The sequence below is a fragment of the Notolabrus celidotus genome, chromosome 16, assembly GCF_009762535.1.
Source record: "Notolabrus celidotus isolate fNotCel1 chromosome 16, fNotCel1.pri, whole genome shotgun sequence".
NCBI classification, from domain to species: Eukaryota; Metazoa; Chordata; class Actinopteri; order Labriformes; family Labridae; genus Notolabrus; species Notolabrus celidotus.
Genome location: NC_048287.1, coordinates 30,159,260 through 30,184,259, shown reverse-complemented (window position 1 = coordinate 30,184,259; position 25,000 = coordinate 30,159,260). Strand labels below are relative to the sequence as shown.

The window sequence follows — 25,000 nt, the reverse complement described above, 5'->3', positions numbered from 1 at the left end:
GTAGAGAGGCATTTTATGATGAATGAACTAAACACATATCTTTATTTGAAGTTCTGTGTACTTATTCCATCCTCTCTGTGTGTTTTCTTGAACCAGAGAAAGAGCTGGACGAGTACTCGAGCTACTACAACTCCAAACGTCGCTCCACCAACGCTCCTCCCTCCTTCCACTCATCCTCACACCACCTGCCGTACCCGTCAGAGTACACGCCAGGATCCAGAGGCACGCTGCCCCTCAACGGCACCCGGCCGCCCCGCACCCACATCCCCTCCACCCCGAACCCGTACCCGCTGCCGGGCCAGTCGCAGTACACCAGCTCCAGCTTCGACCGGCCGCCCCGCCGCGTCCGCTCCCAGGACCAGCTGCTGGGATACATCGAGGGCAACTCGCTGTCCCGCCTGTCAAAGAACCAGCAGCACCAGTACTACAAAGCCATGTACGGCAGCAGGAGCAACAATTCGCAGACGCTCCGCAGGTGAGAGATAAGAGACGAGAGAGAGAGAGAGAGGGTGAGAAATGAGGTGTGATGGGAGGAAAGATTAGATAAAACAAGCTGATGAAACAGCGCAGAGAGCGGAGGATAAAAGAGGAGAGGAGATCAGAGCGACATCAGATGATAAGAGAAAATGGCGCAGAGGTGAGACAGACTCCGTTAAGGAATGAGACGACATGTTAATGAAACCTATTCTTTTATCAACATCACACTCATGACTCCTTTAGAGAGTCTGACAAGGTGAGGGAGCACTTTATTAGATTCAATCAGCGCAATTTTAAGCCTTTCATCTCCCACGACTGTAATAAGTCGACTTTGGAAATCACACAATACTCTGTTGTTATTGTGACGCTGCAAACAAGGTAAGAAAGTCTACTTTTTAAATCAAGTTTAAGAAAAACATTTGGACCTGCGTTCATGTTAAGGTGATGAAGCTTTGTTTGTGAAGCACACTTTGAAAAAAGAGAGTATCTGAAGCACATTATAAAGACGAATGCAGCGCTCACGAGTAAAACATTTCAAACTCATTAACACTGATTGAAATGTTTAATTTAAAGGTGACATATTACGCTCTTTTTCATCAAAATATATTGGTCTAAGAGGTCCCCAAAACATGTCTTTAAAGTTTATTGTTCATAAAAACACTTTGAAATCAGATTTTGGTCTGCCTGTAAACCCCTCTTTTTCAGCCCTGCTCAGAACAGGCTGTTTTCTGTGTCTGTGCCTTTAAATGAGAATGAGCTCTCTGACCACGCCACAGGAAGTGGGTGTTGATCTAATGTTTACATGTTGGCTGCTCACAGACCCGCGTTACTTCAACCCTCTGAATCTGATCCAGAATCTGATCTTGACGGAGAGGCGCCTGCAGCAGGACCTTTCTGAACCATTTGTCACAGATTTAGTGTTTCTTGTTGTTTTATTTGTCAGTATGTCGACGTGTGTCTTGGTACACAGCTATGAACATGTAGCTATGTGGCTATGCTAACTAGCGCTAGCACTTTTCCATGAAAAATAAAAATCATCCACTAGATCTTCAAATCTGCAGACGTGGGGAGTAAAACCGACCTTTGTGTTTATTAAGACAGCCTACAACTAGCATGCCTCCCTCCTAAGCTCCTTGTTAGCACACACGTGTGCAGGGAATGAAAAACAGAGGAGGGGTTGAGTTGTATTTTATACAGTCTATGGGCTGAACAAGCTCCGAGCTCTGACTTCCTGTTACAGACCGGATGGCGTTGTGCCGTATGAAAAACACTGAAAACTGAAACGGCTGGTTTCAGCACACATTTACAGAAAGGTGGAGAAATCAGAACAGGGGCAGAATGGATTCTTTTTATTTTCAGGGGGTTTGTAGACAGGGACACATATTTCAGGTAGAGAACCATTAAAAAGTCCATTTTGCATGATATGTCACCTTTAACATGATTTTCTCTTATGTTTTATGAGGGTAAAGAGAAATGATTCTGTCCCTCCAGGTCCCATGAAAGGCTTCTGGTGTCACCTGACTGTCTGGAGGACCAGCTGATGGCGATGGGTCTGATCATCGGAGGAGGCGAACGGAGCGGCATGGTGCCCACCATGGGCCGCCTGAGCCACCACCAGAAGGCCCAGTCACAGCAGAACATCTGCGTCACGCCGTCCATGGACCGCCACCACATGATCAAGATGAACTCCCACCCGACGCCGAGTCACGACCGCGACCGCAGCACCACCGTCATGCAGGGGATGGGCATGCACGGGGGCTGGGACCCGCACGGGGGCCACCCCAACGCCCGGCGGATGGCTTTCGCCAACAAGAGGCAGAACACCATCGAACAGCTGCACTTCATCCCCGGAGGAGGGGGGGTGCAGGGACTGCGGACTGGGAGTAAGAACGAGGTGACAGTTTGAGAAGAGGAGGAGGGAGGATGAAAAGAGAGAGTAGAGAGGCTGAAGTTGTAAAGAAGCTGAAGAGGCAGATGAGGCATTTAGAGGGAGAAGAGGAGCAGGAAAGAGGTTTGATCTCAGCTGGCTGCCTCACCCTGAGCAGCAAACAGCCCCCCCCCTCCCCTCCCCTTCATCAGAGAAGAATCTCAAAGCGAGTATAGCCAATTGATTTTCTCTTCGTCACTTTGTGTGTTGAAAAGAGAATATTCAGCCATTCTTTGTAAAAGGGAAGACAGAAATGTCCACTTTAAAAGAGCAAAAAATATCACACGAGTGCAGAGTGAAGGCTGCCGGGTGTTCGCTGTGACTTTTATTGAAGGATACCCGTTGAGACAGATTTGTCGAATCGTCCTTGAGTTTTATTGCACTGTCCTCGGAGTCCTCCAGAGCTCTGACAGAGATTCATCTGTCTTTGAATCCACTGTGGATGAAAAGAGAGCGGTGAGGCCGAGGCAGACAGGGTTTGCTTGTCTTTGTATTTATAAGTATTTAAAAACCAAACAAGTTGCTTTTGTATGGAATTAACCTGATAACAATAATACTAGTATTAACATAACTGAGCCCTGTAAGACTTTGTGTATACTTGGTTTAAAATGTATTTATCCTTAAACCAGCCAGTTTGTAATTTAAAGGCTGGACATGTGACCTGCCCGTTGTGATTGGATTATAATGAAAGCAAATCTGCAAAAAACAAAACAGCTTAGAGATTACGTCTATGGCTTCATTTACTCTTGATTAAAGTCAACAGTTTGGGGAAAAAACAACTAAATTGACATGAATTGCTGCCTTGAAGGCCCCGTCACACCAGTACTTAACCACTAAAAACAAACCCTTTGATTGAAGTAGCTTCAATCCCTACATGACTAATGAATATCTCTGTTTCAGTGCTTACAATTAAGTATAATGGGAGTTAATCCGAAAGGCGATGACGCTATTGTAGCTTAAAAGTGTCACAGAGTAGTTTTATTGAACTGTATTAAAGTTGAGGGATGGTTTAAAGAGGTGGTATTATGCTTTTTCACACTTCAAAAGGCAAGTATTGAGTTAAAATGGCTTGTTTGAAACGTCCAACGACTACTATGTGAGGCGTACACAAGTTTTGCACAAATCTTAAAAGAGCATGATGAACTCAAAACCTACCAGGATTTTCTTTTTGTCCACTTTCCAAACTTTCCAGGTCAAATTTGGGGTCCAAAACTTGAGCCCGTATTTCATAATTTGTCTTATTAAATAGCAAAATATGACTTTGTAGCATGGCAACAGTGGAGGAGGCTTCCCGAGTGTGTTTTTTTTTGGGGGGGGGTGGGGGCTTAAAGAGACAGTAGCAGAAATGTAGAGTTGAAGCATAATACCCCCTCTTTAACCGAGGAGTTAACGGTGGAATTTTAAATTATTACTTTAACCCTCCTGTTACCCTTGGTGGTCAATTTGACCCCATTCAATGTTTAACATCTCTAAATTAACTTTGGCTTCATATTTCATGACTTTTCCTAATTTAATGGGGACAACTGTGAAAATGTAAAATGAAAATGTTGATATGTTCCAATTTCGGTGTTCCTTGGGGTCAATTTGACCCCAGGCTGTTTCAGCTGTATATAACATAAGAAATATCAACATTTTACACACATTTGTTTTGGTTGTTTGGGATGATATTGAGGTCACCATAACCAAGGACACTTCCTCATGTGACTGCAGGAGCTGGGATCGAACCGCCAACCTTTTTACATTGAGATATGAAATTTCCAGACACCATGTCTCTAAAGACATTCAATGATGAGTCCTGTGTGATACGTTTTGATAACATAGAAACAAAGCAGGGCCAACGAGAGCTTGACAAACTCGCAGCAGTTTAAGATAAGATAAGATATACTTTATTTGTCCCCCATTGGGGGAAATTCTTTTGTTACAGCAGCTTACAGGACACAGGACACAGGACAGGGGAATACAACAATGTACTAACATAGTTAAAAATATAATGACAATAATAATAGCAATGACAAAGGTAAAATATTACAGAATAAAATAAAGTAAAATGAAATAAAATATGGCAACTATTACAGATGTATACACACTATGTACACTTCTATCTGATAAATAGATAAGGTAAGTTATTACATGATAAAAAATGCCCCAGGTTATTTAAAAACAAACATACACAGATGTTCTGTTTTACAAATAAAGTCCTTCTAAAAGCTTTAAATTGGGTTGAAATATATTTCATTTAAAGAGCTATTTAGGTAGTCAACAAAGAAACATAAAGTACCTGACACTTTAAATTGCTGGGGTCAATTTGACCCCTAATGATAAAAGCTGTTATTTGAGGGTAACAGGAGGGTTAAACTTAATGATGTCCCATTTGCTACCAAACCTGTCAGTCAGCCTATTTCCAAACGTTTCCCCCTCCAGTGAAAGTCATCGACTGAAATAACGGGAAGCATTCTTCCTGCCTGCTAGCATGTTAGCGGTTAGCGGCATGCTAGCTACACTTGTTCTCTTTGTCTCCGAGCTTCTAGCACCAATTATTTTGCAAAACAGGTGCAGGCTGATTTGCCTCTCTCTGGAGTGACCGGGCCTTAAAAGTGGAATCCACTTAGCAGTATAATTTAAGCTAACTTCAAAGCCTTTGTACAGTGAACTCTAGTGGGTGTATATCATCTATGAAACATTGTGATGTGACCCTTTGCGTAATACTAGTAAAAAAAAAAAATTCAAATGTTTTGGAATAAGAGCTCATAAAGAAGAACTAACCTCATGCAGACTCTGTGCTGGTCAAACATTTTAATACTGACCCTCTCAACCACTGTTTTAACTTGTCATTGCGGGTTTTGTAACGAGTCAAGGGTTCAGACTGGGACTCAGCCAACCCTCTTGTGCTTCTTCGATGCCACATGTTACCTGCAAGTTCAGCTGCTCACCTCGTATGAAGGGAAAAAAGGGGGCAGACGGGTTGGAGGCGGGGGACAATGGACACTTCACACCAAGGGCTATACCGACTTATCTTTGTGTGTCTGTGCTCTGTACAGCGTCTGCTTCTCATTTTCATTTTCTTCTAAGCGTGTCCGTGTCGAGAGGCATGCTTGTGCAAATGTTCACTGAGTTTTATTTTCTTCTTCTTCTTGTGTAGAGAAAATATATAAACATGCAAGGAACTCTGCAAAGCAAAGGGAGCTTCTGTGTTCAATGTATAAACACACAAACATGGTTCGTTTTTTTTTGATGAATTTGCAACATTCACCAAATTCACATGGCCGTCATTTAACCCTGATATCAGGCTCCGAGTGGGAAGTGCTCTTTATGCTGTAAATACAGGATCTCTGGAGGATAATCATGCTTTTGATTGGTTCTGATATGATTGGAAAATGGGAAAAGACAATGTACCACATATTTGGTAGCTCTAGCAGTTAGTTGCATCAGTTTGGAAGTATGTTACGCTACTATGTTAAGGGCCTTATTCCTAGTTTAGATTCAAGCTAGCTGTGTGTTTTCTTAATGAAGACATTTTTCAAGCTAACAGTTACATTGCTTGGGATTTTAGGTCAGAACTTTGGCCTCAAAAGCTAGCGATAGCATTCTAGTTCCTAGTTTAGATTCAAGCTAGCTGTGTGTTTTCTTAATGAAGACATTTTTCAAGCTAACAGTTACATTGCTTGGGATTTTAGGTCAGAACTTTGGCCTCAAAAGCTAGCGATAGCATTCTAGTTCCTAGTTTAGATTCAAGCTAGCTGTGTGTTTTCTTAATGAAGACATTTTTCAAGCTAACAGTTACATTGCTTGGGATTTTAGGTCAGAACTTTGGCCTCAAAAGCTAGCGATAGCATTCTAGTTCCTAGTTTAGATTCAAGCTAGCTGTGTGTTTTCTTAATGAAGACATTTTTCAAGCTAACAGTTACATTGCTTGGGATTTTAGGTCAGAACTTTGGCCTCCGCTGCTATAGCTAGCTTTTGAGAATCGTATCCTTTTGTCACTAGCTAATAGTAGACAACAGCTAATGTTGGTATTCATCATTTTCCTAGCTATCGTTACTTGTTGATAGCGTTAAAAACCTAAAGGAGGAACAGCAAACATTTCAAGCTAACATTTTCAATCAAGAAATCTTTATTGCCAAGTGAGCGCACACAAGGAATTAGACGTGGTGAATGGAACACTGGTACATAACAACAAGACAGTGAGGGCAATAAATATAGAAACCTTAAAAACTAACCTTAAAATTCTAAATAAAAATAAGGTGTTGAAGTACTTTTAAGATATAAATACACGAATTAGCCTAAGCCAGAGTGCACATTTTAGAGGATAAATATAATGATAAAATATGTTATAGAATAAATTACAATATTGCACATGGTTGTTGAGATATTGATATTAGTTCAGAATTTCCTAGCTTAGGAATTGGTTAGCTAACAGTGATGTCAACTCATAATTAAGGGTGGCGATTTTAGCCTTGTGCTAACATAAACTGTTATCTAACTGACCCAACGAGTCAGGAAAAATTGGGCATAATGTGTCAAATTAATTTAAAATATAATTGCCAGGTAATTTGCCAACTAACATTAATGTGTACTTTTGGCTTTAAATTCTAGCGTGAACTTCTAAAATGTTTTAAATGGAAATGTGGTCCCCTCATAGCTACGAGTAGTATGTCATAATCAGTTGACTTGCTAATTAGCTAATGTTTGAGGTCAAACTTCTAATTTGATAACGAACAGCTAACATTAGCAATGAGCCGCTTAAATATTACCTCCTGAAAGTGTTGTAGAATAAAAAGGAACTTCGTACTAATACACAGAAGAAGACTTTTATAGATATTTATTAAAATGACTTCAACTATATATAAAATATATAAAAATAAAATCTTCCTAACTTTTTAACCCATAAGGCAAACTTGGTGTAAAGACACTAGTAACAAAGCATGGACGCTCCAGGCTTCCATACTTTGACTATTACATATTCAACAAATAAATTAACAATTTAAAAACTGGATTTCACCTAAAAAGTAGATTCAACCATTTCATTTACAATAAAATATCTTCTTTTATAAATATATATATTTATATACAGTTGAAGTCATTTTTTTATTTAATGTAGCTAACGTTAAAGCTGCTGTGAGGAACTTTTGTTTTATATCGATTCTGGCGCCCCCTTGTGGACAAAGTGATGCCTCTTATCTCTTGTCCTAAACATGCAAAAGCAGTGTTTTCAACAAAAACATCCTCCTGTTGTCTTTTAACAGTCAACTTTATCAGGCAATGTGATTATTTTCCATGAAAACAGTCAAAGAAAGGCTGTTTCTGAAGTGAGATGTCCATCATCTGGTCTGACACCTACCCCCTCAGGGCGGTTTCAGGCATTAAAAATGTCAACATAGAAGGTGTCAGTGTTGCTGCTGATGGTCTTGTTTGCTATTGAAGGCCATAAAGAGGCATCAGTATCATTTTCAGTCTGTTTCTCAGCCAGTTCAAAACTCCTCACAGGGCCTTTAATGTTGGATCGGCACTTTCAAGCTGTCAGGTTTTGATGTTAGCTTGAAAGTGTTCCCTAGAATTCTAGAATTATTTTCCCGCCTTTTTATAGAGAGAAATATCTGAAATAGCAATGACAGGCGGGCGTATAAACACAACCATGATTAGCATTCAGCTGCTTCCTTGCTAACTTTACATTGTGACAAAAATTGGGGAAAAGAGAAGCCCCTTTTTTTTAGCTAATTCCCAAACTAATGTGATTTATTTGGCGTGGTACGATGCTAATGTTTACCTGCACACAGCATAATCACAGATTCTACGTTCTCACGGTGAGCATAATGTCTTTTTTAAAATGGCGGTGATGTGAAACTGGCGAGTTGTTGCGGTGGGAGGAAGTGTCGTCATGATGATGTCATATTTTGTAAATTGTTGCGTTTTTCTGGCTGTGAGATGGACCTTCTGGCCTTTTAAAGCTGGATTCACCCTTTAACAGGGTTTTAAGGGACTCGTGAGGCCTTGTTTTTGGCTTTAGCTTCCCCTCTGAGTTGCATTTCATAAAGACAGACATGATTGATCCCTGAGCGGAGCTTCCTGTTGGACCGTTTTGAGTCTTTTACGACGATACATGTGCTCATTTTAATGATTTATGATCATGTGTGTAAAGATTCCCCCCCTCAATCAGACTTTAAACACTTTTATCTGAAAATCTGTTTCTTTCATCTTTGACTTAAACATGTGTTTATTTTTTTAAATCTGTGAATTTTAAACGTATAATCCTTGAATTTTCAATATTCAAACTTTATAGTGGAATTTAAAAAAAAGAGGAGAAAAAAAACAAAACGGAGCTGATGCAATCAACGAAGAAAAGACGAAAACCGCATGAAGATGTCAGAAGCCAGTGTGTGTGCTGACTCATGATGTCACGGCGTGTACGTGTGTGTATATGTATAATGCGTCTGTTTTACTTTGTGTGTACCTGTACGTGTATTTCTCTGTCTTCTTCTTTGGGAATGCTGAACCTCACTTTTTTTCGACCCTCGCTTTTTGTGGTCGCGTCTCCCGCTCACGAAGACGCGTTTAAAGACCCGAGGCGCGGTCGTTAAATCCTCTTATCAACTTTTACTAGAAGTTAAAGGTGACATATTATGCTCTTTTTCATCAAAATATATTGGTCTAAGAGGTCCCCAAAACTTTAAAGTTTATTGCTCATAAAAACACTTTGAAATCAGATTCTGGTCTGCCTGTAAACCCCTCTTTTTCAGCCCTGCTCAGAACAGGCTGTTTTCTGTGTCTGTACCTTTAAATGAGAATGAGCTTTCTGACCACGCCCCCTCAGGAAGTGGGTGTGGCCTCGGCTGTCCAGCACGTTGATCTAATGTTTACATGTTGGCTGAATATACACGGCTGCTCACAGACCCGCGTTACTTCAACCCTCTGAATCTGATCCAGAATCTGATCCTGATGGAGAGGCGCCTGCAGCAAGACCTTTCTGAACGATTGGCCACAGATTTAGTGTTTCTTGTTGTTTTATTTATCAGTATGTCAGCGTGTGTCTTGGTACACAGCTACAGCTACAGCTACAGCTACAGCTACAGCTACGACATGTAGCTATGTAGCTGTGCTTACTAGCACTAGCACTTTTCCATGAAAACTAAAAATGATCCACTAGATCTTCAAATCTGCAGACGTGGGGAGTAAAACCGACCTTTGTGTTTATTAAGACAGCCTACAACAGCATGCCTCCCTCCTAAGCTCCTTGTTAGCACACATGTGTGCAGGGAATGAAAAACGGAGGAGGGGTTGAGTTGTATTTTATACAGTCTATGGGCTGAACAAGCTCCGAGCTCTGACTTCCTGTTACAGACCGGATGGCGTTGTGACGTATGAAAAACACTGAAAACTGAAACGGCTGGTTTCAGCACACATTTACAGAAAGGTGGAGAAATCAGAACAGGGGCAGAATGGATTTTTTTCATTCTCGGGGGGTTTGTAGACAGGGACACATATTGCAGGTAGAGAACCATTAAAAAGTCAATTTTGCATGATATGTCACCTTTAAACGGCCTGTAATTGTTACATTTTAAATATATTACATAGATATTGATGAATCAGAGATTTTCTTGGCAAGCTACGTTCACCAAAGGGAGAATTTTTTCAGAAATGTAAATTATTAAAGGCTCATAATGTGTCAAGTTTTGGTATTTGAAAGGACGTCACAAATTTCGTGCCGCTGCCCTCTGATGTGAATTTGTATCTGCTGATGTTTTACACGAATGCCCGTTTTAATGAAACTTTGAGGTTAGCGTGAGAAGCGTTTATAGCGTTGCGTTACACGTGAAGGGGGGGGGAAACCGACTTGTATTTGAAGTGTTTTTTAGCTGCTGTTTGAGTGTTTTATTCATGGTGGGGAATGTATTGACAGGGACGGAAAGGCTACACTGAAAACATCTCGAAGAGAGGTAACGCAAACGATACCTGGAAATTCAGACGTACTTTAAATGTCTCATTCCCCCGCAAACCTTCAGAAATCTGATTCAGATGTCGTCATCCACGCTCAGTTATGCTCCCCTGATTAAACTGTGTGCCTGTCCGTCTGTTCGACTGTGTGTACGTGCGGCTGTGTGTGTTTACGATTGCGTTTACCATTACGAAGGGGTTGGGTCTGGGCGGGGGGGCATGGGCATATTTGTATTCTTAAAGCTACTCTGCATACCTCAAATTGTATGATACATTTATTTATTACATCCCCTTATATGTCTATTTCCAAGAATATCCAAACAAAGGTCTCACAGATGTGCAACTCTTTTGTTATTGGTGATCAATTCTTGCGTTTGTAGAAACCATACTGTTTAATTGATAATAACAATAAAAATAATACCACTAAAGCTTGTGCGTTTCTTTTTTCATATTTTCCTTTTCACAGACTCACGTTTGGAGTTTGGGACCAAACAAATGATTAATTTAGGTTTTAAAGGTTAAACACTCTTTAAGGCCCAATGGCTGTGTTACCAGGGGCATGTCCAGGTGGACGGACATGGGCCCCCCTTGATATCTGATGGCCATCCCAAGGACTTGTGTTAAAATCAACTATTTGGACTGTGAAAAGGTACTTTTGTTTTCAGGGAAATATAAACTTTATTCATCACGAGGAACACAACAAATGTTATCCTCTGACTCTTTCCAAACAGAGCAGGTCTAGACCGTACTCTATGTTCTATCATTAACAAGGACCCAACATCAAGACAGGATAAGATCCAGTCCCATCTTACAGACAGGACTCAGTCTGATCTCATCTTAATCCACCATGAGCAGAGCACTTTGCAGCATTTAGCAAGGACAAACTTCCTTTAACAGGCAGAAACCTCCAGCAGGACCAGACTCATGTTAGACACACATCTGCTGAGACCGTGTTGGAGAGAGGGATAGAGGGAGATGAAGAGAGAGAGAGAGAGATGATAGTGGGGAGACAGATAGTAGTAGTTGTAGCAGCTGGAGTCTGGCACGTCCACAGCAGCAGAGATCCAAAGGAACCTACGAGACAAGGGAGCTCAGGGACTTCAGAAAGGTCTAAGAAAAGAGAAAAGAGAGGGAGACCAGAAGAAAGATAAAGAGGAGAATAAATGGTGAAAGAATGATAGAAGGAAAGGACGGGATAAGAAAAGGAGACAAAGGATGAAGAAACATGGAAAGAAAGAAAGAAAAAAAAGAATGGAATGAAAGGAAAAGGGATAAAAAAGGAATAAAAAAGAAAAAAAGAGAAAGAAGTCAAGAAAGAAAAGAAAGTTAGGAAAAAGGAAAGAAAGAATGAATGACAGACCCAAAAAGGAATCTACAGCAGAGATCCAGAGGAACCTACGAGACAAGGGAGCTCAGGGACTCCAGAAAGGTCTATGGTTAGTAACTTTAATGGGACAGGGAGAGTTGAAGTGATAGGGGTTGGGGGTTGAGATAGGATCCCAGTGTGTCAGTGTGCCAGTCCCCCCGGCAGTCTAAGCTTATACCAGCATAACTAAGAGCTGGAAAAAAGCCTGAGCCAGCTGGAACTACAACTTCTTCACTCTGTTACTGAACCTGCTACACACAGGCTGAAATATACATGAAACACTGGGACTTGAACCAACCACCCTCCAGTTCTCAAACTGAATCCCTAGTTTGAACTAAGACAGGTGCGTAAAGAAGGATGAGCCAGTCAAACAAGCAACACTTCAGGGACTGTAAGCTGTGATTTTACATTATCAAATTGCTTTTACAAGGTTGAAAAATTGTCCGTAGAAGCAGAACATCTAAAGTTAAATGATAACAATAAATAGCCTGACATTATTAGTCAAAGTAGGCATGATTGTTAGTGACAGGCAATACAAAAAATGTCTTTATTCAGTGTGTGTGTTTGCAGAAACCTCAGACCACCCATGCATAAATTTCTGCCCCACCTTTTGGGTTGAGACACCACAGACCAGAAAATCTTGACATGCCCCTGTGTGTTACTACTTTAAAATGATGAAACGTTTATTTGATCAAAGCAAATTCTTATCATTTTAAGGCTTTTTGATGATAATGGATGTTTTAATATATTTCAGAGAAAAGCCATTAAAAAGGGGCGCTTGTGGCATGGCGGTCTAAAGGCCCCACATACAGGGTTCTTGTTGCAGGGGTCGCAGGTTTGACTCCTGGCTGCAAGTCCCCCCCTCTCTTAACCTCACTTTTCCTGTCTCTCTTCAGCTGTCCGATCCAGTAGAGGCAAAAAAGCCCATAAATATAACTTAAAAAAACGAAACAACTATTAAATATTCAAACATGGGCGTGAAGAAAAAAATTGAAAGTGATCAAATAAATTAATTATGATAAAAAAGTGTAAGATAAAGAAATAAAATAGGACCAAATATCTACAGTAAATAAAATGGAAGAGAGAAACCAGCTCATGTGTGTGTCTCTAACACACACACACACTTTCACACACACATTGTGAGGTTGTGCAGCCTGTGCCCTAATGATAGCTTAATTGACTCATTAACAATTCACACACTCAGTGTGAAGACACACACATGCAAACACACATGCAAATACACACAAACACACGCGCACACACACACACACACACACACACACACACACACACACGGCCTGAAAGCATTGTGATTTTTCTCTTGAATGGAGCGCATTACGCACACACACACACACACACATACACACACACATACACACACACACACACACACACACACACACACATTACGCGCGGTTCTCAGCAGCGTGCCGGGTCGGAGAAGCAGGAGCAGAGGTGGATGTGGTCGGTGTGTCCGAACAGAACCAACCTGTGCCTGGTTCTACCCGGAACCATTATGCAGACAGGAAACAACCATTTTAGGATGCGTTCAAGTGCTCCTTGGAAGCTCGGAGTTTCCATGTTTGGAAGAGTTGTGACCGAGCTGGTTGAGTTCATGAGATTTAAGGGTCCAATATAAAGATGTGTTTAATCCAACTGTTCAAAACTGTACCAGGTAGATCTGTTACAACTTTACAGCGTATTTAAATGAACAAGAATGCATTTTATTATAACAAGAACCAGAGAGTATCTGTTCAAATCTTTAATACTTCTTTTTTTGTGCCTCACTTCATTTTAAAATGTGCTAAATGCTAAAACATGTTTTTTTTGTTGTTGTTTTTTTTTACTATTATACATCCTTTCAATGATGTTTCCAGATGTGACATAATTAGATGTCGCCATACTTGTCTTTCAGTGTCACAGGCCTTTTCCTGACTTGGTCAAAGTTGTTATTTTTGCAAAAACTAGACGGTCAAAAAAACACTTTGTTGCATAAAATTGAAAAACACAACAAACTAACAGAATACAAATAAAGAGATGATGTCTTTAGCTTTCACGTGTGTCAATTTATTTATAAGATATATGACACAAGAACTCTCATTCTTTGTCTTTTATGGATGGTTGTTGGTTTTGTTGATCTTTTGTATTTGCATATATTTGTTTTATAAGGTAAGATTATCCTTCATTCGTCCCACAATGGGGGAATTTATAGAGTTATAGCAGCAAAGTGGGTCGTGCAAACAATAAAGAGCATATTGAGTAGTAATTATTTAAATTATTAGCTATTTAAAAAGTAACTCTTTTTCTTAAGGAGGCTCAGATCCTTAGACATCTGCAGAAAGATCCTGCAGATGTTTAATCAGTAGCTGGGTGCAAGTGTGTTATTCTATGCTGCAGTCTGCTGGGGAAGCAGTATAAAACACAAAGATGTGAGGCGACTGGACGAACTAGTGGAAAGAGCTGGCGCTGTGTTGGAACCTGGTTGGACTCACTGGAGGCTGTGGTGGAGAGATGCACACAGAAGAAGCTAGAGGCCATTCTAAATGACACAGATCATCCACTTCCCAACTTCTCTGTGGACCAGAGAAACAGCGGCAGTGGACGGCTCATCTCTCTGCGCTGCAGGACTGAGGGATACAGAAAATCATTCATCCCTGCAGCCATTAGGCTTCATAACTCTTTAGCCAATGGGAGATGAGCTGACAGACACCTGAATTACTTTTTTTATGTGATTTTTTTCATTTTATCTGCCAGACACCTGAATTTCCCCCTTGGGGGGTGAATAAAGTACAGTCATTATGCACCACATATCTGGAACACACTCCCTGAAAGCTGCAGGTCCAACTCTCACCTCTTTTAAATCAAAGACTAAGACTTTTTTATTTGCCACTGCCTTCCTATCTTAGCTCATTATAACTCACTTTAATATAATTTTCCTTGTCTTTTCTATGTTTTATTATATTTGTCATTCTAATTGTGCTCTTTAATGCTTGTCTGAATGTTTCCAATGCTTCTAATGTTTTAATGTAAAGCACATTGAGTCGCCCTCGTGTATGAAATGCACTATACGAATAAAGTTGCCTTGCCTTACATCGTATTCTATTCTATCTTATTACTATCAAAAGAACATCCATCCATCCATGCATTATCTTGACCGCTTATCCCGTTCGGGGTCACGGGGAGCTGGAGCCTATCCCAGCTGGCTTTGGGCGGAAGGCAGGGTACACCCTGGACAGATCGCCAACCTATCACAGGGCTAACACAGAGAGACAGACAACCATTCACGCACACACTCACACCTACGGGCAACTTAGAGTGATCAAGCAACCTGCAGCCTGTTGCACCAGCTGTGCATAAACTCAAACGTAGCCTAGTTTGAACGCAATTTCTCATTTAGGATGAAGTTTACGCTCTACTAACGTTTTGGGCGTTGCACCAGCTGAGATAGTTCCAATGTAAGACTAAGTTACAACGTAATTCTTACACTTGGCTCCTAGTAGGTGTAAAGTCCTCCGTAGAGCATATCGACTGCCATGGAGCGTCGTTTTTTGCAGATTAAGGCTTCAGGCTATAGTTATCACTTTACTTTAGTTTGATTAAGCTGTCGGTCAGTTCAGAGAAGATTAGACACGAAAGATAACACGTATAATCCCTGCATTAAAATTGGTGCTTTCCTCTGATTGGCTGCTGGAAGTGTCAACGTCATATCTGCGACAATGTTTTGATTAGTTTGGACCTTACGGCCAACTAGTTAAGATGAACCTCACGTCTCTGTGGTGCAACCAAACAATGACACAACTTAAGTTACAAACTAGTTTCAACGTATGGTCTAGTGATGACTTTACACTCTAACTAAGGACACAACTTGCGCACTGCTGGTGCAACAGGCTGCCGGTGAGCATATTTTTGGACTGTGGGAGGAAGCCGGAGTACCTGGAGAGAACCCTTGCATGCATGGGGAGAACATGCAGACTCCACACAGAAAGGCACCTACTGGGGATTTGAACCAGGAACCTTCTAGCTGTGGGGCAACAGTGCTACCCACTGCACCACCGTGCAGCATTCAAAAGAACATAAAATCATAAAAATATAATAAAAACAAAATAAAAGTCTGATTGATTGATTGATAAAAATAAAATAAAAATAATAATAATAAAAAATAAATAAGTATAAAAATAAATAAAAGTCTAATTGATTGAGTGGTTGATCCACACCCCCCACCATATGTTTGTCCAGTCATTTTAACCTTGTTTGGTGTGTCTTCATAGCTTCCAGGTGAATTTTCTCAGACCGAAACTCCCATTTCCTATTTTTCGGACCCTCCCTGAACGCATCAGCAGCGCTAACGGAGGATCCGTCGTCTACAGAGGGGGGACACCTAAAACTGACAAGGGCGGAAAACAGCCAACCGTGCAGAAAAGAAAGAAGGAAAAACCACGACAGAACCAGAACCGAGGAGCAGTCCGGCTGTAGACCCCTCTGGACCCGGTGACCCAGCAGACCATGCCCGCCCCCCTGGAGCTGCAGGCCGGCGGCTCAGAGAGGTTTTGTTAGCGGGGGGAAAGAGCAGATGGAGCTCCAGGCCTCTCTCGGTGTTTTTCCACGGATGAAGAACAAGGCCCCGCTGACAGGAGGCAGGAGGGACCCCGGGACCACGGCTCACTCCCCGCTACATGCTCTCTCTCTGCTCCCCCCGAGGTTCTGAGCTTCTCTGCCGGACAGACTTTTGGATGTTTGGAGGTAAAAACCCAGAAACTGAAGCTTCTTCCATCAGGACGAGGATGCTAATTCTGTTAGCCGCTAAGCTAACACTGAGGCTAACAACTAGCATGTTAGCATGGAGCCTCTTTTATGCGAGTTTGATAGTTTAATTTAAGTCATTATTACAACATTTAACACACATTTATCCTCATTAAAAACACTTTCTGAGTGTTTGTTATTCAAATTTAACATTAAATATTATTTTAAACCTTTTAATGAAACTACTTCAGACATGACAGCTACTTTATATGCCTCTCTTTGGTCACATAATGCATGCATATCTGTGCTTACTATCTCAAATGAGGCATGTAATAACTATTTCTGCACATGCATAAACATTCATACCCTCAAATACTGTTATAAGTACCCAATGCATGTAAGTATGCATTATAAGCATGCAAACATGCCACACATAATGCATGCTTTTATGTTACTTATCAACTACCTCAGTCTGAAGTGTTGTCCCTTAATATCAAAGGGTGCACACTAGGGGTGTAACAACAAAGGAGGATAGGTAGGTAAGGCAAGTTTATTCAGAAAGCATCATTCATTAAACCTTTTATGAAACTACTTCAGACATGACAGCTACTTTATATGCCTCTCTTTGGTCATATAATGCATGCATATCTGTGCTTACTATCTCAAATGAGGCATGTAATAACTATTTCTGCACATGCATTAACATTCATACTCTCAAATACAGGTATAGGTACCCATACAGAGCTACACAGAGGCATACCTGTGCAGCTGTATATGCATTATAAGCATGCAAACATGCCACACATAATGCATGCTTTTATAATACTTATCCACTACCTTAGTCTGAAGTGTTAAGGGTGCACACTAGGGGTGTAACAACAAAGGAGGATAGGCATGCAAGGCAAGTTTATTCATAAAGCATCATTCATACTAGGGATGCACCGATCCAAATCTTTAGGTCCTGAAACCGATATCGATACCTGGGCTTTGGTATCTGTCGATACCGATACTAGCCGATCTGATCCCTGTATTGATTTAACAATCTCTACTCCTTAATGTGAGGATAGAATCATAGTTTGGGCAACTTCAGGCTTTTCTGACTTGATGGTGAACTGTACCTGGGTTCCAAGTGCTGAACCAGAGGCTGGAATCCCTTCATTTCAAGGATCCGGATCACTTAAATCCAATAACCTGTCCGTGTTTTCACACTTTGAATCCATTAATAGAAGGTTTCTTGCTGGTGTCAGTGTTGTCACTGATGGTCTTGTGTGCTATTGAAGGTCATAAAGAGGCATCAGTATCATTTTCAGTCTGTTTCTCAGCCAGTTCAAAACTCCTCACGGGGCCTTTAAGTTTCAATTAGAGGTACCCTTACAGAGTTACATAGAGGCACACCTGTGCAACTTTATAAACACGCCACACATAATTCATTACTTATTCACTGCCTCATTTTGAAGTGTTATCTCGGGGTGTCACGATCCGATATCGATATCGGATATCGGTCCGATATCAGCAAAAAATCCAGTATCGGATTTTATCGGCCTGCATCTTAAAATCTCCGATATAAGCAGTCCATTCCAGACTCCGCTTCAGCACTTCTATCCAGCAGCGCCCAGATCCAGCATGCAGAGCCCACGTGATCACAACAACAGCCTGTGCTAGGAGTAGGAGGGATGTCGGCCGTGTGGCAGTATTTTTCGTTTAAGTCCGAAAAAGGCGTTGCAGCTGTGGGTGGCACAGAACCGGGGGAGTTTAATACGACCAACCTCAGCGCGCATCTGAAGCAGCGTAAGAACAATCCTTTCCATTACTGGAGAGCAGGCTGAGTTATTATCTGAGGGGCTCAGTGAAACACCGAAAGAAATCATTATGCCAATTATTAGTGGGGAGCAAGCCATGCATTTTCTGTTCGTGTTGCACAGGCATGTTCTAGGCCATTTATTAGCAGACACTTGGAGCTAGCTTGTATAGCAGTTTGAACACACTGGGTTAAAAGAGCTCAAAGTTATAGACAGAAATGTTACAACTGTCCCCGGTCTCCCCTAACATTGCATTTATGGCTAGAAAGGTACTTTATTATTAATCCCCAGGGGGGAAATTCAATTTTTTTTTACTCCTGCTATTTTTGGACATGCTACACATACAGTTTTTTTAGGTATATACATACAAATGCACACACATGCAGTGAACATGCTTAGGGAGAGATGTCAGAGTGAGGATGCTGCCGTCAACCAGCGCACCCAGAGCAGTTTGGGGTCCGGTGCCTTGCTCAAGGGCACCTCGGCAGTGCCCAGGCAAGTGAACCAGCACCTCTCCAGCCACCAGTCCACTTGCCAAACTTTGTCCATACTGGGACTCGAACCGGGTCAAGTCAAGTCCCTATGGACTGAGCTACTGCCGCCCCCATGACTGTGTATTAGGGCTGAATGATTTTAGGAAAAGATCTAATTGCGATTTTTTTCTGGCAGATATTGCGGTTTCAATTCGATTCATGATTTTCTTCAAATCAAGCTTTTCAGTGAAATAAATAAACACACACACACACACACACACACACACACACACACACAAATACAAATACAACTGACAACTCAAATGAAATTACAATTTTCAGGTCCTGTTTAAAGCCACAAAGAACACACTATTAAAAAGGAAGACAACAGTAATAAATATAAAAATATAAATATTGTGCATGGACTGATTGAGTTGTTATGTCATAGTGCAATTGAATGTGCAAATGTGCAATGTGCAAGTATTGAGATAGTCCGTTGTATGCGTTGTGGTGTAATACTCCACACTTTTTCAGCTCTGTTATCACTTCTTCTTTACACTCCGTGTTCAGCTGTGGGATGGCGACCTGGTTGAAGTAGGTACAGGAGGGAATCACATCTTCTGGCACCATGTCCTAACGAGTAGCATGCCTCCTCTGATTGGTGAGCATGGCAGGATGGAAGGGAAACGCCATATATGTGTAAAATAAGATAAGATAAGATAAGATACTCCTTTATTCGTCCCACAACGGGGAAATTCATGGAGTTACAGCAGCGAACAAAAAGGTGTACAGAACAAGAATTTAACAAGAATATATATAGAAAAGAAAAGTCCATCAGAGACGACAGCTTGGCCATAATCCTCCTGTCAGCCACCACCTCCACAGGGTCCAGGACTGAGCCGGCCTTCTTCACCAGTGTGTTCAGTCTCACTCTCCTGTATCCTGTCCGCCCACAGCAGGTGAAATCCTTCCAACATGGCGTTCCTGTCCGGTGTTAGCTCTGTTAGCATGATGCTACTCTGCTGCTGGGTTAGCTCGTCCACCTCATCGTAGACAGATCCCACAGTCCCCATAACGGTGGGTGGAAGGACAGGTCGACGCCGTCCCTTCTAGCTTGCACCTCAGTACCGGCACGTCGTCCTTGCCTCCTTCTCCTCAGCTCGCAGGGAACATCGGGCCTAGCATGGTCTAGCATCGACACGCTACGGGCTGCGAACAGCTGATCTCGTATGTAAACAATGTTACCATGGATACACGCAGGATCTCTGGACACACACAGGAACAAAAATAGCAAAGAAGCCACTGCAAACGTAGCCAGTTTGGTGTCTATGGCCAACAAATTATTTATTAAAAGTCATGACAGGCTCCAAATACAAAGAGAACTAAACAGATATGAAAAAAGAACAACAAAGAGAGAGCTGCTGCAACAAGCAGCCACTCGGGCGGCGCTAAGCAACGGGGAAAAAAAAGTAATAGTTGACACAACAGATCCTGGGTCAGTCAGGAGCTGTCTGAAATCGCAATTTTGATCAGAAAGCAATAAATCGTTCAGCCCTAGTGCGCGCACGCTGTATTGAAGGATAGTTCAGTCTCTACCTGCGTGTCTAACCTGCTCCGCTCTCGGTGCATCTGTTCCAGGCTGTCCACCAGAAGACACCGGGTGTCGGCGGAGAAAACAGACTGTTTCCCCCTCCACGTCCACGGTCCAGCTGGGAGCTCCAGACGTGTGGATCATCCTGGTAAGAAGGAAGCGACAGGCACACTCACACTCCTCCGGTTAAATCAAACAAGCTGTTAGTGTAATGAGCTTTCGGTTTGTCACTTGCGCTCCACGCCAGGAATGTGTGGTGCTATAAGCGGAGAAGGTGCAGGGTGGATGTTTGAGTACATAGATTTTCCTCCACTCAAAAGAAACACTGCCTAAGGTGTGTTTTTAAATCTGTCTGATAATCAAAGACACTTTCCCTGCTTCTTTAGGAGCACCAAAACAATGATTACCTTGCGACTCCTTGTGCATCACCTAGAGCAGGCATGTCCAAAGTACGGCCCGGGGGCCAATCGCGGCCCCAAGGTCCATTTATTTATGGCCCCAAAGCTTCCATCTTAAAATGTGTTATTTATAGCAAATAAATAAATCACTTTCTGAATCATCAGCACTGGGAATTCTGCAATAAAGAAGAAACACAAGAACTCTTAAAGCTGACATATTTTCAAATTAATGTTTTTATCATGTTGTGAAAATGTTCTTGATGAACACTAAAAGTTCAGAAGACACGAAAGAGGACACAAGGCAAGCTCAAAATTATGAAATTGTGCAGAAAAGGCAAAATTTGGTGCTTAAAATTTGTTCGAAAATAATGATTTTGTTCTAAAATTGTCTGCTGGTCAGAAAAGTCTTAAAAACAACATGAAAAAGAAGACTGTATAAAATACAACTCAACCCCTCCTCCGTTTTTCATCCCCTGCGCACATGTGTGCTAACAAGGAGCTTAGGAGGGAGGCATGCTAGTTGTAGGCTGTCTTAATAAACACAAAGGTCGGTTTTACTCCCCACGTCTGCAGATTTGAAGATCTAGTGGATGATTTTTATTTGTCATGGATAAGTGCTAGTTAGCATTAGGGGTGCAACGGATCAAAAAACTCACGGTTCTGATCGTATCACGGATTTGAGTCACGGATCGGATCATTTTTCGGATCAACAAAAAAAAAAAAAAAAGAAAGAAGACAAGACAAATACAACTTTGTCCCTCTATTTATTTTGTAAAACACTTTGCCCATTAAATAAAAACAACATTCAACTCAAAATTTACTGCATGTGCAAAGCATCTGTGGGCCCAGTCCTGCCTCATTCACTGCATTTCATGGCATGGCAAGTGAAGGAGAAGAGGAACTTCAAAAGTTTTACTCTATTCTTCTTTAATTTGCTGATTTTCACCGTCCACTTTTCTTTGAGCAGCAAACTGTGAACACACCGTTTTATTCTAGGGTCCTACATCAACCGATCCGCGGACCACGTCCGTGCCGAACCGTGGAGAGGCATCCGTACGGATCACGGATCAACGATGATCCGTTGCACCACTAGTTAGCATAGCTACACAGCTACATGTTTGTAGCAGTGTACCAAGACGCACGTCAACATACTGACAAATAAAACAACAAGAAACACTAAATCTGTGACCAATGGTTCAGAAAGGTCCTGCTGCAGGCGCCTCTCCATCAGGATCAGATTCTGGATCAGATTCAGAGGGTTGAAGTAACGCGGGTCTGTGAGCAGCCGTGTACATTCAGCCAACATGTAAACATTACATCAACGTGCTGGAGAGCCGAGGCCACACCCACTTCCTGAGGGGGCGTGGTCAGAGAGCTCATTCTCATTTAAAGGCACAGACACAGAAAACAGCCTGTTCTGAGCAGGGCTGAAAAAAGAGGGGTTTACAGGCAGACCAGAATCTGATTTCAAAGTGTTTTTATGAGCAATAAACTTTAAAGACATGTTTTGGGGACCTCTTAGACCAATATATGTTGATGAAAAAGAGCAGAATATGTCACCTTTAAAAATGAAGACATACTTTTTCTGGAAATCCAGCTTTCACTCTGTGTTACTTAACATTTTACTCTCAGGCTGAAAAGATTCCTCGAATAACTCGAACACCTCGGTTATAAAGAAAAAGAGCCTCGGGCTGAAGGATCTGCCTCGAGCCTTTCCTTTAAAGCAGACTGAGCAAAAAAAAAATGCTGACATGCAACATTTCTTATTCGATTACTGGATTACTCAAATACTCACAGAAAATACAGAAACTCATTGAGACTATGAACATGCATGAAAGCAGAGAGTCAGAGTGAGGAGGCTGCACACAGGTGGGTTCAGTGCCTTGTCTGACTGCACCTCAGCAGTGCCCAAGAAGTGGGACTTGCACCCTTTCAGGTCAGTACTGGGATTTGAACCCCTGACCCTTCGGTTCCCACGCCAGCTTCAGACACATTTAAGCTACAGTACTTCTGATGCTGATTTGCAGCCTCACAGATACCTGATCAGGGTTACACCTGCTCCCTGGTAGAACTGTAAACCCCAAACTCTGATGAGGACGCCCTGCTGCTTTCTCAGAAATGAATCCAAACTGAGTTGAACATAAATCAATAAAGCAGGAGATTTTGTCTTCAGGTTGGACTTTATTTTGTTATGTAGTTTCTTTATTAAATTACATGGACATAAATGAAACTTGAAGCCAGTCCAGCTGCTTGTGAGAGATTTAAGCGTCCTTATTTGATCTTGAACTAAGTAGAGGAGCACAGGGATTTGATTTCAGTCCACAGATATTCATTTTTCTCTATTTTTTTAATGTTAATTTTGTATAAATGTCTGCAAGCTTTAAAGACATTTATTCACACACTCTATGTACATCCTCCCGGTCTTGGCATGTTCAAATTAAGTCAGTTTAGTGTTTGTTTTTCCCTCAGAATCACAAATGAATGTACAGAAACAGCTTTAAACAGCATGTTTTCCTCATATATCAACATAAACATGTCAGCTTTCTTAAAGTTCTCACCCCTTTAAATTAGAAACATCTCTGTTCTTTGCAGATACACACAAAGAGAGCCGACAGAGTCTTAACTAACATCAGTTTTTAATACACTTCGAAGGGGAAACAAGCATGAAATTCAGCTTTTGTGATTTTTTTTTTGTACGACCGCTGCGTTCTGAAGACTCCTCAGATGCAGGATCAGCCTCCGCTCTTGTGAGTCCTCCCGTGTCGCTCTGCTGAGCTTCAGACTGAACGCAGATGTGACAGCACACACGAGGATGTTTAGCTCCTCTGGTTTCTGTCTCAGGGGGACCGTTGTTCACGTCTGCGTGCAAAAGCCAAAGGAGGGTCAGAGTTAACCTTGTTCTTGTTTTTTTTTTACAAAGATCCGTACGCACCCGAGAGTGAAAAATACAAAGTTTACTTCAGTCTTATGTAAGGAGTAAGGAGTTTGGGGAAAGAAGGTGTCTCAGCTTCAGCAGGATTCAGACTGTAGAGAGGGACCAACAGATTTTAGGTCCAAACCTGTTGCTGGTCTGGTTTGTTAGCTCATATCTGGATTTAGTTTCTGATAAACTTCTTGAATCCATCATTTCTGACGGTGCTAACAGGAAGCAGGTCTTACATGTAAGATGAGATTTATGTGAAGTTTTAGTTTGTAGATAAAGGTTGAGATAATTTGCATAATCTGATTTATTCACCCACATCCTGAAAGTATATTTAATGAAGTGTCTCACCACAAAAAAAGAAAGATTAGAGAACAGAAACACATTTGCTTAAAAAAGACATATTGGTTAGAAAAGTTGTTGATGTTGAAACAAATAAGTCTCAAGACATTATTTGTATTATTTACATTTTTCTGAAAGGAAAAAAACAGAAGAATAGAATTCACTAAAACACAGGAAATCAAGTATTTATGCTCACAATTTCCTGACATGAAGACCCCGGACTTCCCGTCTTATTGAGCGTTATTTCCTTACATTTACAAACACATGAAGCTTGGGATGCAGGTGTTGTTGCACATGATCTCTGCCGCGCCCTCACTGTGTGTTCCCCTGCTGTTTTGTCTTTTACCAATCACATCCCTGATGTGTAACTGCAACCATTGCAAGACCCTGTCCTCACACTTGTCGTCAAAACTTAAAGATTTGTCATGAACAACATCTTAAAGTGGAAGTTTTGGTTTCTATTTTTAACAACAATCGTCCGTTTGTCCGGGTTCATGGTAACGTGTCCCGGCTTTATTTGGCGCCCCACATTACCGAGAGTGAAATATTCTCACCTTGATGAATCTCAAACAGCTCAGAGATTAAAAGACAGAAGCATCATTAGTGAAGTTAATTGAAGATGTCGATCTTCAAATATCAGATTTCATATTTTACGGCACAGCCTCACTGAGCTTGAATGTCAGCTCCCAGCAGCAGCTCCTGTTGTCCTCTCGCACATCCACCAGACCACCTTTTTATCTGGCATTTAGCTCTCTCTCTGTGTGTGTGTGTGTGTGTGTGTGTGTGTGAGAGAGAGAGTGTGTTTGTCTGTGTGTGTGTGTGTGTGTGTGTGTGTGTGTGGAGGGGGAAGCGACAGGCAGCCATGTTATCCAGCAGGAGCCGGACAGGAGGCGTGTGGCATTTTGAGCCAGCGCTCTCTCTCTCTCTCTCTCTCTCTCTCTCTCTCTCTCTCTCTCTTTCTCTCCCTCTCTATCTCCTTCTCTCTCTCTCTCTCTCTCTATATCTCTATCTCTTTGTCTTTCTTTCTCTCTCTCTCTC

At 41.7% G+C, this 25,000-nt stretch overlaps 2 protein-coding genes across 2 annotated transcripts in view; both read left to right on the top strand.

Moving 5' to 3' along the window:
• The window catches only part of LOC117828469 (protein shisa-7-like), a 65,713-nt gene extending 62,591 nt beyond the window's left edge, over window positions 1–3,122 (top strand). The window contains exons 8-9 of the mRNA XM_034705626.1: window positions 97–475; window positions 1,969–3,122. Of these exons, the coding sequence (XP_034561517.1) occupies window positions 97–475; window positions 1,969–2,383 (794 nt within the window). The 3' untranslated portion in view covers window positions 2,384–3,122. The remainder of the gene's footprint in view (window positions 1–96; window positions 476–1,968) is intronic.
• Window positions 3,123–16,018: 12,896 nt separating this feature from the next.
• The window catches only part of LOC117827701, an 18,809-nt gene continuing 9,827 nt past the window's right edge, over window positions 16,019–25,000 (top strand). Inside the window, exons 1-2 of the mRNA XM_034704371.1 lie at window positions 16,019–16,439; window positions 20,350–20,450. The gene's annotated coding sequence lies outside the window, so the exon portion shown is untranslated. The remainder of the gene's footprint in view (window positions 16,440–20,349; window positions 20,451–25,000) is intronic.